The sequence below is a fragment of the Scaptodrosophila lebanonensis genome, unplaced genomic scaffold (genome assembly GCF_003285725.1).
Source record: "Scaptodrosophila lebanonensis strain 11010-0011.00,11010-0021.00 unplaced genomic scaffold, SlebRS2 tig00000089-arrow-pilon, whole genome shotgun sequence".
Classification (NCBI taxonomy): domain Eukaryota; kingdom Metazoa; phylum Arthropoda; class Insecta; order Diptera; family Drosophilidae; genus Scaptodrosophila; species Scaptodrosophila lebanonensis.
This window is the reverse complement of record NW_022060565.1, coordinates 50,447-63,452: the sequence shown is the minus strand read 5'-3', so window position 1 is coordinate 63,452 and position 13,006 is coordinate 50,447. Positions and strand designations below refer to the sequence as shown.

Here is a 13,006-nt window from a genome sequence, read left to right as displayed (position 1 = left end):
ACACCCATAATAACAAAGCCACACACACACACACACAAACTCACACTCACATAGCAACAGCAAAGTAATGCAAGGCATAACAAACTTCCACTGAAACACCAGCTACACAAGCCATGAGACAAAATGAAGGACGAAATGCCATTCCTGGCAATACTCACATCTTTTCCCAATCGACAGACTTTTGCATAATTAAGTATGTGATTAATAATTAGCCTATATAAGCCACATATCAGGTATTTTAGCTATTATCGAATGGGAAACTCGTACCGCCTTTAAAACAACACGAAACGAAAAGATCAGATTGTATTCACAATGTTTCAGGGCATCCTGCTATTGCTAACCAAACATGGATCACAAAATATTGGAATTCCATCAAATTTTCTGCAAACTGGCAAACACTTTCAATCGGTTATTTAAAAATAAGACCTCCAGACAGCCCGGTTCTCCCCTTCCATATCGATAAGATTTCTCTTCAAAATAAATTTGCCAATATACTTGTATATTTCATTTATTTGAAAACTAATGATTGCTGTCACGTTTCTACAATCCAGTCACAATATTGCCTCCATCATATCATCTTCCCTGCCAATACAAGTATGGGTCTATTTTCGTTTTCGCAAACTGCATCCAATCTGTTAGAGACTTCTGCAGAGAATATTCGTACTGAATGCCTGGTTTAAATACTGGCTGGCCTCTCGCACACGATCAAAATCAAAAATTCTGGCATTTGAATATACTTATCTACAAGTATAAGAAAATATTTTGTGTTCACTTTGCTGTTGTTTTTAAGCATTTTGCGCCTTTTGAAGTCGCCGCATAGGAAATCTAAATTCAAAATAATTAAGAGCTATCTTCACTCACACACACAAATACACAAACACACACACACATATAAGTATATACAAACGATCTTGCATATACTTGTAAACAAAAAAATAGTAAAACTGCCGTAATGTTTAACAAATTTCTATAGTTATTTAAATATGAGTATAAAATTGAGAAAATGCTTTTAAGTGTAAATGAAAAAAATGATAACAGCATTATATAAAAACAGTCAAATGTTAATGTATGTATTTGTCAGTAAAAGTAACAGCAACAACAACCATACACCTGCACAGCGACCGACCCTTTCGAGCCACCAGAGTCCCAAAAAATATACATATATATATATTGAAACGGTTTTGTGTATGTAAAAAGAGAGAGAGTCCACCGCAAGGACTAGAAATTAGAATGCCCAGAATGAAAGTGTTAGCACAGCTCTTATTTTCAATGCATGTAGTACACCAAAGATCCATGCAGTCGAGCATACTTATACATATGTATAAATAATTATTGACTGCCCAGCTCCTCCTTGCCCGCAGGCAACTCCCCACCAGCCAAGCAGATATTGCTTATATCAGTTTAACTAAACACACACACACACACACACACACACATACACACATACAGAGACACACCATGAGTAATACTATATATGTGCATAGGCAAGTGTTTGTACTACTATGTATGATATCCTGCAAATTTCAGCTTAAGTCCCCCCGAATTAAAACGAAATAAAAGTACAAATATTCAATAAACAAAAGAAAATTTATTTTAACAAAAGAAATGAATACACGCATAGGTATTGTACACAATAACAAAAACAAAACAAAACAAAACAAAAAGAAGAAGCGGAAAATAAATACTAAAGATTTTTTTTAAACAACACCTAAATGACTGCAATTAAACTGAAAGTAATTAATATTTAAATCACACAACAGCTTAAATACAACAATAAAGAACTAAAGCAGAAAAGATGAGACAAAACCCAGATGCAAAGATTTAACAAAAATAACAAAGCAAACGCTCTTATGATTTTAAAAAATAAAACATATGTATGTATGTGTATATTATGTAAAGACGATGCGTTTAGAAACATATACATACGAGTGTGTACATATGTATGTTGCTGTGTATAACCTGAAACGAACAATTAAGAGAAAGCATAAAGGTTTATAAACAATAAACAACAATTTGCTGCTTGCTGGCAATAAAACATGAAATACATAGTTCAACAACAACAACAACAACAACAAGAACAAAATTCCATTTTATTGGCTGCTTTTCTATGTGTGTGTTGTTGGCATTGTGAAACATATTCAAAATTCGGTAAATGCTCGAACATGCAGCTATTTACCCGCAAAATCTGTCGCTCAATCATCTCCAGCTTCCCACCCCCTCCCCCCACCCCATTTTTTTTCGGTGCCGTTCCGCAAGGTAACAAAACAAACAAATAATGAAACAAGTGAGCAACATCCTAATAAAGAGAGATATTAATAAAGCAAAAAAAAAAAAAACAAAAAACGATATGTCGACTGAAACTGTGCAAATTAGAATTTGCATTGATGTAAAATAAATATACATACATACACGCATATATATATATATATATACATATATATATATATATATATATATATATATATATATATATATATATATATGTATATATATACATACACGAGTAGTACATAAAATAATGTATAAAGGCACACGATTTAGTTATGTATAAAGGGAAAGCGAAAACCATTCAAATGTATACATTTATAAGCTTTGAAAACCGTCCATGCACTCACACACACCCGTACACACATTCATACACACACACACACACACACACACACAGACAGAAACTATTAAAATTTTGTTACAAACAAACTCAATTAAGCAGTCAGCACACAAAGGTAGAGAGGATCAAAACACAATCAGACAAACAGATTTGAAACGCCAAAGCCCCGCATTTCTTGTAATCAAGGGCGTACGCAGGGGGGGCTCCTACAAAAAATGTTGCCAAATAAAGTCGACCATGCGTTCATTATTATGACTTACTGTTTCGCCTTAAAATGGAACAGAGTTGGATTTGTTGAAGCTTTTTCATTGATCATATGAATACATTATTTTTTAAATGCATCGTGCATTATTTAATCAATATTTAAAATTTTGGAACCCGGCCCCCTTTGATAAAAGCTGCGCACGCCGTTGCTTGTAATTATCCTTCATCAGCCCCACGATAGTTTGCTTACAGTGTCAACGCACAACAAATATTTTGGCATTGCATTCGTTGCACTCCAAAGCGCCCCCCACTTAGCCTTTGCCTCTCCGCAAAGCTTCTCCTCAACCTGCCAGGTGATGGAACCTAAATATGCCGCCAACAATGAGCACACTTTTCAGCCAGAGCAGAGCAAGTGCCTTAAGGAACCTTGTGCGTTGGCTAATACCCTCCCTCCTCTCCCCTCTCCCCTCTCCCCTCTCCCCACTCCACTCCCACCAACACATACTTTCCATTCCCATACACACACATACCCGAACATATACATACGATCTTCGATTACTTGTAACTATGTACTTCGACATACACACATTATCCATTGACTATGTATTTCAGTGCCGTCCAGAAGCCAGCAAATGAACTAAACAAAAATGTAAAAAAAAACCAAAAAAAAAAAGAATAAATTAAAGAAATAAATAGTAGAAAATAGAAATACCGCGAGCAAAGCAAACCTACGCTAACGTCTAACAAAATTGAAACAATAACACATTTCATACGCTACAGGACCTGCTCGCCAGTGGGAGACAGCCACCTGTCTTTAAACAGTCACTCACACATAAGAGTGTATCTCATAAAAATGACACTTGTCTTTAAACACTTGCACACACATAAGAGTATGCCCTAAAAATATGCATGAGTAACTCATCTACCTGAGACGCGACCAGCATGATTTATCAGCAACTTCAACATATCTTCCACAAAAATCTACAACCACAACTTACAAGCTAAACGGTCCACACGCAGATTTATTCCGCAGAATTCGTTACTCTACACAGCAGTGGCAAACAAGATCCCAGTTCCTATCTCAGGCAGCTAAGAAATATAATAACTAGATCTCGCTACAGAACCATAAGTAAATCGCACCCATCTGTAAAAGAATGGGACCATGAAGAACACTATATACATATAATGCCAGGGAAGTTGTTCAACTATTGAGCCAAGCCGAGTCTTGTGTGAAGTTCCAATTCACATCTTTCTCTTAGTAAAAGCTTGAGTGCCGAGTTTATTTTGTGACACAAGTCTACAAATTAGCCCCTGACTGTTGCAACCCCAACCATATCAACCCACTTCTAGACTAAACACGGCAATCCCATTTTGGCAGCACCTGTAGCGCAACTAAAAACTATTGTATATAACAACAACAAAAAAACAAAACAAATAACTTTATAAGTATAAACACGACAACTCTGCGTTTATCCAAATAGACTATATATAATAACAAATCAGTGGTATTTTGTACAAAAAACTGAACTACAACCAACAAGCAAATACTAAAAGAGATTTCATTTAACATTTAATATTCTGTACTATCTAGGCGTACCAAACTCTGTATGTATGTATTATAAAATAAGATGAGTCCCAGCACGCAGCCCAGAAAACACAATCACCAAAAACTAAAAACAAAAACCAAAAAACACCAAAAATGAAACACAAAACAAACGAAACATTTTTCTAATTTGTAATGAACAAGTTCGCCTATTTAAATAAGTTTAAGTTTTATGATTTAGCGTATAGAGTCTTAGTGTTAAAACTATCTAATAATAAAGAAAATTACGCGTTCTAGCGGATGGGGTAGCAACTGCCCAAGATGTGGCTGGCGAGCACGCAATTGTTGGCAATCGATTGTGGGCCGAGTGTAAATTAAGGTTGTTTTTTTTTTTTTAATAGCATAAATATAGATGAAGAATAAATTTAAAAAAAGAATACCTAGTGAAATGAGTGTAAAGAAGAAGAAAACCATGTATGTATGTTAAATGTATAGAATGCAGTAAGAGTTGTTCTTATTTTTTCGTTTGTATTTCTCACCTCTAGATCTTGGCTTTAGGTTAAATATTTCGTAATCGCTTAAATGGGCCACTAAAAGATATTGAATTGAAACATGTTAATATTTGAAACTAAATGCTAAAGAAAAAAACAAAACAACAAAAACAAAAACAAAAAATTCGGAATAAATGTGTTCAGAAAAAAATGTTATTATATGTTTAAAATTTAAATTTAAAATTAATTTAACATGAAAAAAATCCAACACTGAAATTTAATTAAATTAAATTAAAATAAATATAAATTCTAAACAATTCAAAATTGTATATACATATACACGTATGTATAGTATCTCTATCTTTATGCAAACCAATCCAAAACCAAACCAAACCAAACCAAACAAACAAGGCAACACACAACAAAAATACGAATACATTGTACTACTTATACTTAATCGTATAACAAAACCAAGTCACTAAGAACAGACACACTGCGAACCAAAAAAAAACAAAAAAAAAAAACAAAAAAAAAAACATACAAAAGAGAAAACAAAACCCAACAACAATTCCTGGCAATGCTGATCAACATGAGACATGAGAATAAAAATGCAATTGCATACGTAAAAATGAAATGGACAAACCTTTTTGTACTTTATTTAACTAAAGTTGCACATTGTGCAAACAATAGCAGCGAGTTTCTGTAAATAATTGTAATTTAGAACAGATTTTTCCTGTACTTATGTATGTATATAATTGGTTCATCATTTACATATATGTATGTATAATTGTTTTACTTTGCAGTAGTTCAGTGCGCAAAAAAAAACAAAAAAAAAAACAACATTTTAAATTCGTTCTACAACTTTGTGTAGTTTGATTTGAACGTAACGTAATTTTTTGTACACATTGTCTTAAAGAAGCGCCTACTCTATTAAGCTCAGCCACAAGCTGAGATATAAATACTAATTTGTAATTGTAAATAATATCCCCATGCTAAACACGATGTTAAGCTCCTATGGCATATCATAGTAAAGAAGCAGACGAATTAGCACTTCTTAGTACTCTATAACTGCGCCAGACAGCACCAAACCAAGTAGTAAACTACATTTATACTCTCGTAACACTTACATAAACAGTCACACAAACAGTCGGCTTCATACACCTGCCCGTTGGTACTCTTAACCGTAACCGTAACCGTATCCGTATCCGTACATGCCGAACTCATGAGACTTGGACAGACAAACTGAAACACACAACCAACACCTCTGCACTCTATCAGACCTTTTAGGTATAAACAAATTCTCCTCGTTTAAATACATATAGTTTGCCAAACTATACGACGATACTTCAGATTCTTTGGTCTTGTCATTTGATAAATCCGCACACAAATAAATTGTGTGAGCTTCAAATACTGTTTGCTTACTCTGCCGACCACCTTCTTCCTCGATCGAGCATAACTAACAATGCGTTCGTCCCCACTCCTCCTACAAAAGTGAAGGACTATAAATGACAAAACAGTGTATAATAAGTGTATTTTAATTTACAAGTTTAATCCAGAACTTGTCACGTTTCCTCGCGAATTTATATACTTAGTTATATTCATTTATATTTCTGTTCTATGATGTTGGCTGCGTAATCATTGGGTTGCAAAAAAAGGGGCTCTCGAAACCTCTGCTTTAGAAATGTTTTCAATTTCATTAGAAACTCCGATATATTTTCATGAACGAGCATGAAGTATTTGGATTTTATACTCTCTAATTATGAGTATTTCATTGAATTTGAGAAACCAATGATTACCAAAGTATTCGATTTATTTGTACATACACGTACATACAAAAACTCGTATGTCCCCTCTAGTCTGCTAAAAGCAATTGCCTAAACACCAAATTCTTTCGCATACTCATAAATATACAAAAACATAAACAAAATGTGACTAATGTTGCATACAATGTGACACCGATAAATAAGAATAAAGTTTATAACTTGTATGCAGTCCCGAAAGCAGACGCATGCAAAGAAGAAGCAAACATATCGTTTTAAAGTAAACCTAATAACAAAGAAATTGATAATAAATAAATGTCATTATAATTACGAAACAACTTAATGCTACAAATTTTTCTCAAAGCAAAATACTTTTTAAAAAAAACACACACACACACACGAAAAAAAACAAAAAAAAAACAACATTTAACCGCGAAAGCTAATACACTCTTATTTCCTCAATTTAAACCCAAAACAATCTTTTCAAGTTTTCCATTAAATTTAATAACAAAAACTAACATACTCGTACATACATACGTAAACATTTATTGTATGAATCATACAAATAGGTAATGAAAATTTCTATATATACCGCAACACGAATATAAAACGCAAAGCTATCAGCTCCTCTTTATGCTTTAACTGCGCAAAACTGAAAAACACGAAACCAAATTCAACCAAAAAACAAAAAAAAACATTAAAAAAACAAAAAAAAAAACACAAAAAAAAATTAAAACAAAATTGGAAATTTCTATTAAGGACAAAGACTGCAAATAGAGATTTAAAAAATAAACTAAAGGATATTAACAAATCATGTTTTTTTCATTATTTATTTATAGCCCAAAGAGTTTTCCAGCATTTGACTTAATACTTTTTTATTGGTTTTAATTAGCAAAATTAATCTTAGTTTAGTTAGCAGTGCAACAACACAAAAAATACGCATAATAATAATAATAACGAGAACAACAACAACAACAACAAAAATAAAGTAAACCTAGAAATGACAAAGTTAAACACGCAGAGTTTAAATGCAGCCAGTAATACTTTAAATTCTAATAAACAAACCAACCAACAATAACAACAAAAAAGTAGCACATAAAACAAACACATAAATATGCATACAAACAACTAGAACGACAGCAACAGCAATTGTTTAACGCCGAACTTTCCTCGAAAAACAGCAAAAACAAAAACCAAACAAAAAAACAAATGTTGCAAAACACAAACAGATCCGAAAACAATACAATATTTAATATAAATAGATAAGCATACTAATAATACTAACTAACAACAAAGCAAGCTGTTTACAAAATACATAATACAAAGGCATAAAATTAATTAAACAAAACCAAAAGAAAAACGAAATTTAGTATTACACACAAAACTAAAAACAAAGAGATATTATGACAATTAAAACTAAAACCAAGCATAAACACTCTTAACCACACAAAAACAAAACCCCCCCCCAAAAAAAAAAAAAAAAAAAAAACAGAAACAAAAACAAAAGAAATGAAATGAAACAAATGTTGTTAAGATTAAAAATGAAATGTTTTATAATCGTTATTCAATAAAATAAAAATAAATTTAAAAAAATATATTGCAATGCAAGTTCGATATTACATTATTCGCTGCCAACAGTCGCAGGCACAAAATTCTAAATATCAACAACTTTTTACAAAACAAGAGCAAACTTTTGCCGATCCTAGAGCCTTAGAGACTGTTAACTTATTGTAAAGATAAATACATACACGTACATTGTTAAGTATCTATTTAGTTATACTAAGTTGGTGCCTTTGACTAAGCTGTAATTAGAACTTTTATCGGATACTAATCTTTTCATTTTGATAATAATAATAATAATCTAGTATTACATTTATATTGTGGCGCTCATCTCAACCATATTGTAGGGCTTTCAGAGGCAGCATCCGGAATGTGTCAGACCTTTCTTACGCTTTCCATTTGCGTTCGATTTGAGTTATTTCGCTTTTATTAAACAGCCGCTATTTTCAGTGGCTTTACATAATACTTTAAGCTGCTTATTTATTTATTTTTTAAGAGCGCATTGCAATTAAAGTACATAATTCTAATATAGCAGCTGCCTGACTGATACTGATTCATTTCGAGTAGGCTTTGCAAAAGCTTAAGTATACCATACTATATATTCTAGCTTATTTTTCTATATACATACATAGTTTTTCAATGATATTGTCTTAAGTTGTTTAGATATTTATATACATAGGTAAGGAAGAAACTGTCAGAACGAAAGTAATAAATACCAACTGGTAACTAGTCGGTTAAGTGGGCTTGTGCGACCATTCTAACATCCAACACCAGCACCGAACTCCAACTCATTGTAGCAGAAACTTTAACTTATCTTCCATTTATGCACCTCTTCGCTTATACATTGCCTGGTGTACCTATTTCCGCACCCTAGTTCCTATTATTTCCTATAAATTCCGTACGCCACTCAATCGTAATCGGCTCGTTGCCAAGCTGTCAGAGAACTAAGGCCGAAACCATTCTCTTTGAAAACTAAAAAAAAACCGGAAAAACAGGAGAGCCTTTCCACATTTCAATTAAATCCAAAATCCATGCATTTATGTATATTTATTTGAAAACCTACACACTCTTCAGTTCACCTTTATTTATCGGCTTAGTTCTCTGAAGTACTATGAACATAGTAGATTGTCCCATGTCACAGATTTTCATAAACTACTTAAATGATAATCAGTCGATTCATCTACCATGCCAATATATTTCCATATGTAGTGTATACATATATATCCAATTACCAAACCACTATATAACCTTATTTAGAGTAGCTGTAGAACCTTCTTGCATTACTTTCGACATTTGATCGGCAGTCTAATACTACCAAGTCAAGCTGGTTGTATCCCAAACAAAAATTTTAATAATCCAGTGTTGAATTGCACGCAAATGCGTGCATTGAAACCAAACCCAAAAACAAAAAAAAAAAAACAAAAAAAAATTAGCGCAACGCAAGCAAATTAATGACATGAACGGCGATGCCTACAAACGGTGAGTCTACCAAACGCTCTATATGCAACTACTAGGCTACAAATATGCCTAATACCACTACTATTTTATGCATTTATCATATTTTCGTTTCATAATTTACTTTCAAAGATTTTTACACACACACACACCAAAACAAACCATTTTTTCTATGCAACAAATTAAAGAGAACATTATTTTGTTTTGATTTATGAAAATGATTTTGAAAAGTGCCAGCAATTTAATTGCGCGCTCTTATTAATAGCCATCACCAAGTAAATACATACATATATTACTCATGAAATTATTTTTATATACTACATAACTAATTACATACAACTACTTATACTTATAAATGCAAAAGATATGTTGTACACTTTTGTTTGTTTTTTTCTTAAATGTAATTGTAAGAACCGCTTCACCTGCTGCCTGCACCCGCCGACGTCTAAATGCTACAACAAACGCTACAGCAAATCCTTCAACAATCATAACAGCAACAACAACAACAACTACAATAACTATAATAATAATTAACAGCTACAGCAACAATTGCAACAAGCCACGCCGCAGCAACGACCAAAAATAATTGTATATGCTCTGGCGAAAGGCTCAGACTCAGGCTCAAGCTCAAACATAAGCTCAGGCTCAGTCTCAGGCTCCTGCTTCTGCTCCTATGTCCCGTTTCCCTGTGCTTCCCGATTCCGGTGCATGTGCGTTAATTTGCTATAAATATATAAAACAAAGCAAACCCTATAAAATAACAAGCAAAATTCAATATAAAAGAAAAGAATGCAATATTCAGAGTACCAGCAAATCAAAGCCAAGCTAAAATTTAACAGAAACAAAGTCACAATAAAGAATAAAATAGCAAATAAAAGCAACAAAGTAAATGAAGGAAAATGAAAACTAAAACTGGGCGCACGCTTAGCACATTTGCATATATATATTATATAAATAACGATACACGAACACGCACACATAAAATCAACAACAACAAAAAGCAACACGCAAAATCTACTCAACTCTTTTTGCTACTTATTTTTCACATACATACAAGTATACTCGTTCCTGTACCTGTGCCTACTTACCTTTATCTTTGTTTGTTTTTGTTTTTTGCTTTTGCTTTACGCTTTCAGTTTCGTTTGTTTTCCATTTTTGTGCTTACATAAACAATACTCGTATGAACATTACTAACTTGCCTTATTACCATTGATAATAGTATAATAACTATTTGCTACAACTACAATATATGAAATGCAGCAGCAGCAACATTAACAGCCTCTTTTTCTTACCTACTACTACTATACTACTATACTATATACTTCCTATTGACACAGAAAACTGCAAACGACAGTGCTGTTAACGGTAATTGCTGAACAGCCGCTTAACATAACAGCATAACAGTGCGTGCTTGTTTACATTACACAACACAACTACAACAACTTACCAACACTGCAACAACTTTCTATAAATTTCTTAGCACCTAAAATTTTATTCCTATACGCACACAAATGCTGCGCAAATAGCGCCTTATTTCAATCACTCAGACAGTCAAACTATCAAACAAGTCAAGCCTTACAGTCAATCCCTGGCAACAGCTTGCAATCAAACACAAAATACGCCATCAAACTTACACACGATCACAGTCATCTGGCATCATCTACACCTCCATTATCACATAATGAGAACAAGAACAACAACAGCAACAGCAACAAGGAACAAAAACCAAGAACTAACAGAAGAACAAACAATACACAACCTGCAAACTCACACTCGTTACACGCTACTAACTCTCTTTTCTTCATCGTATGTATGTCGCTCGCTCGCTCACATGCCGCGGAGACGTGCTGGACTGCTGTGACGGCTCTCTTCTGTTGTCACACGCTCTGGTCTGGTGTCGGGCCGTGTCGTACCGCCCCGTTCCATTTCGTACCGTTTCGGTGCAGGTTCGATGCGGTCCGATGCGATTTGCTTTCGTTTTTTCGATATAATTTTGTGTCAAGTTTAACAGCGACGACGCCAAACGCCGGCACATTTTGTTTGTTCTATTTGGCAATACGCTTCGGTTTTTTGTTAGCTAACTCTTTTGTGTTTAATGGCAAAATCAAGCGCGCATTTTAACAACAACAACAACAATTTGCTTTCGATGTGTACATACATATACTACTATATCGTATGAATAAACCTTTTGTTTTTTGCGTTCTTTATCACTTTTGATTCTTTGTGTTGTAACAATATTTTTCTATTCGTCTTTAAGTTGTATTTTAGTCAAGTCTTAAATGCAAATAGTTCAATATAAACTTATACTTATATCTTGTTTTTTTTTCACTACCTTATTTACACACTGCGTTCTTCTACGTTCTTCTTCATACCAACCTAAAAAAAAATATATATCAAATATAAAAATTTATAAAAAAACAAAAACCTTTAAATATCGAAAACAAATTTGCATATTTAAAAATACTTTTAAATATACAAACGAAAAAACAAAACAAATATAAACTTTGAAATGAATTTAAAATATATTGCCACAACAATAAAATGCAAATAGGCCCGTCGGCTTCTGGGGCAAAATTGTCGGCTCTTTGTGCGTGATCGCTGGTGTGCTGACAATCGCACTGCCGGTACCGGTTATCGTCAGTAATTTCAATTACTTCTATCACCGCGAAACGGATCAGGAGGAGATGCAGAGCCAAAATTTCAACCACGTTACAAGTTGTTCATATTTACCTGGTGCACTAGGTACTTAATAAACGAATCGTAAACCAACGAAACAGCCCTTAACCCAGATCCCAAAATACTAATTTTGAACTATTTCTTTACCATTCGCAATGCGTGAATAATGAATGGCAGGTCAACATTTGAAGAAATCCTCACTATCCGAATCGTCATCGGACATCATGGATTTGGATGATGGCATTGATGCAACCACGCCAGGTTTGACTGATCATACGGGCCGCCATATAGTGCCATTTCTGAGAACGCAGCAATCCTTTGAGAAGCAACAGTTGCAGCTGCAAGTGCAACAGCAGCAACAAGGACAAAATGGCTTGAGAAATACAAATATCTGTCAGTTAAGACATAATAACGCAATGGCCGTCAGTATTGAAACCGACGTCTGACTACTAGGTAAGTGGAGACCACTAACTACCAAGGAATCAAAACGGGTTCAATATTTTACGAGACTGTGGAAAGCATTTTTGACAAGTAATTCATTAACTTAATCGTATTTCGTTCACTTACCACAAAACGACAACTATTAACGAAATGGTAAACCTTTTAAACCCAAATTTCGGTTCGAAAACAAATAAAATTTTAATTAATTTAAAAACAGATCACATTCAAAAAAAATCTTTCCATTTCGTTAATTGCATTTTCCAGCTAA

The 13,006-nt window shown here is 33.6% G+C and overlaps 1 protein-coding gene across 1 annotated transcript; it reads left to right on the top strand.

Annotated features, from left to right (window-relative positions):
- The first annotated feature begins 9,622 nt into the window (after window positions 1–9,622).
- LOC115626948 (potassium voltage-gated channel protein Shaker-like) lies at window positions 9,623–12,743 on the top strand. Its single transcript, XM_030522464.1, has 3 exons — window positions 9,623–9,645; window positions 12,173–12,363; window positions 12,475–12,743. Exons 1-3 carry the CDS (start codon window positions 9,623–9,625, stop codon window positions 12,741–12,743), a joined length of 483 nt encoding a protein of 160 aa, XP_030378324.1.
- The last annotated feature ends 263 nt before the right edge of the window (window positions 12,744–13,006 follow it).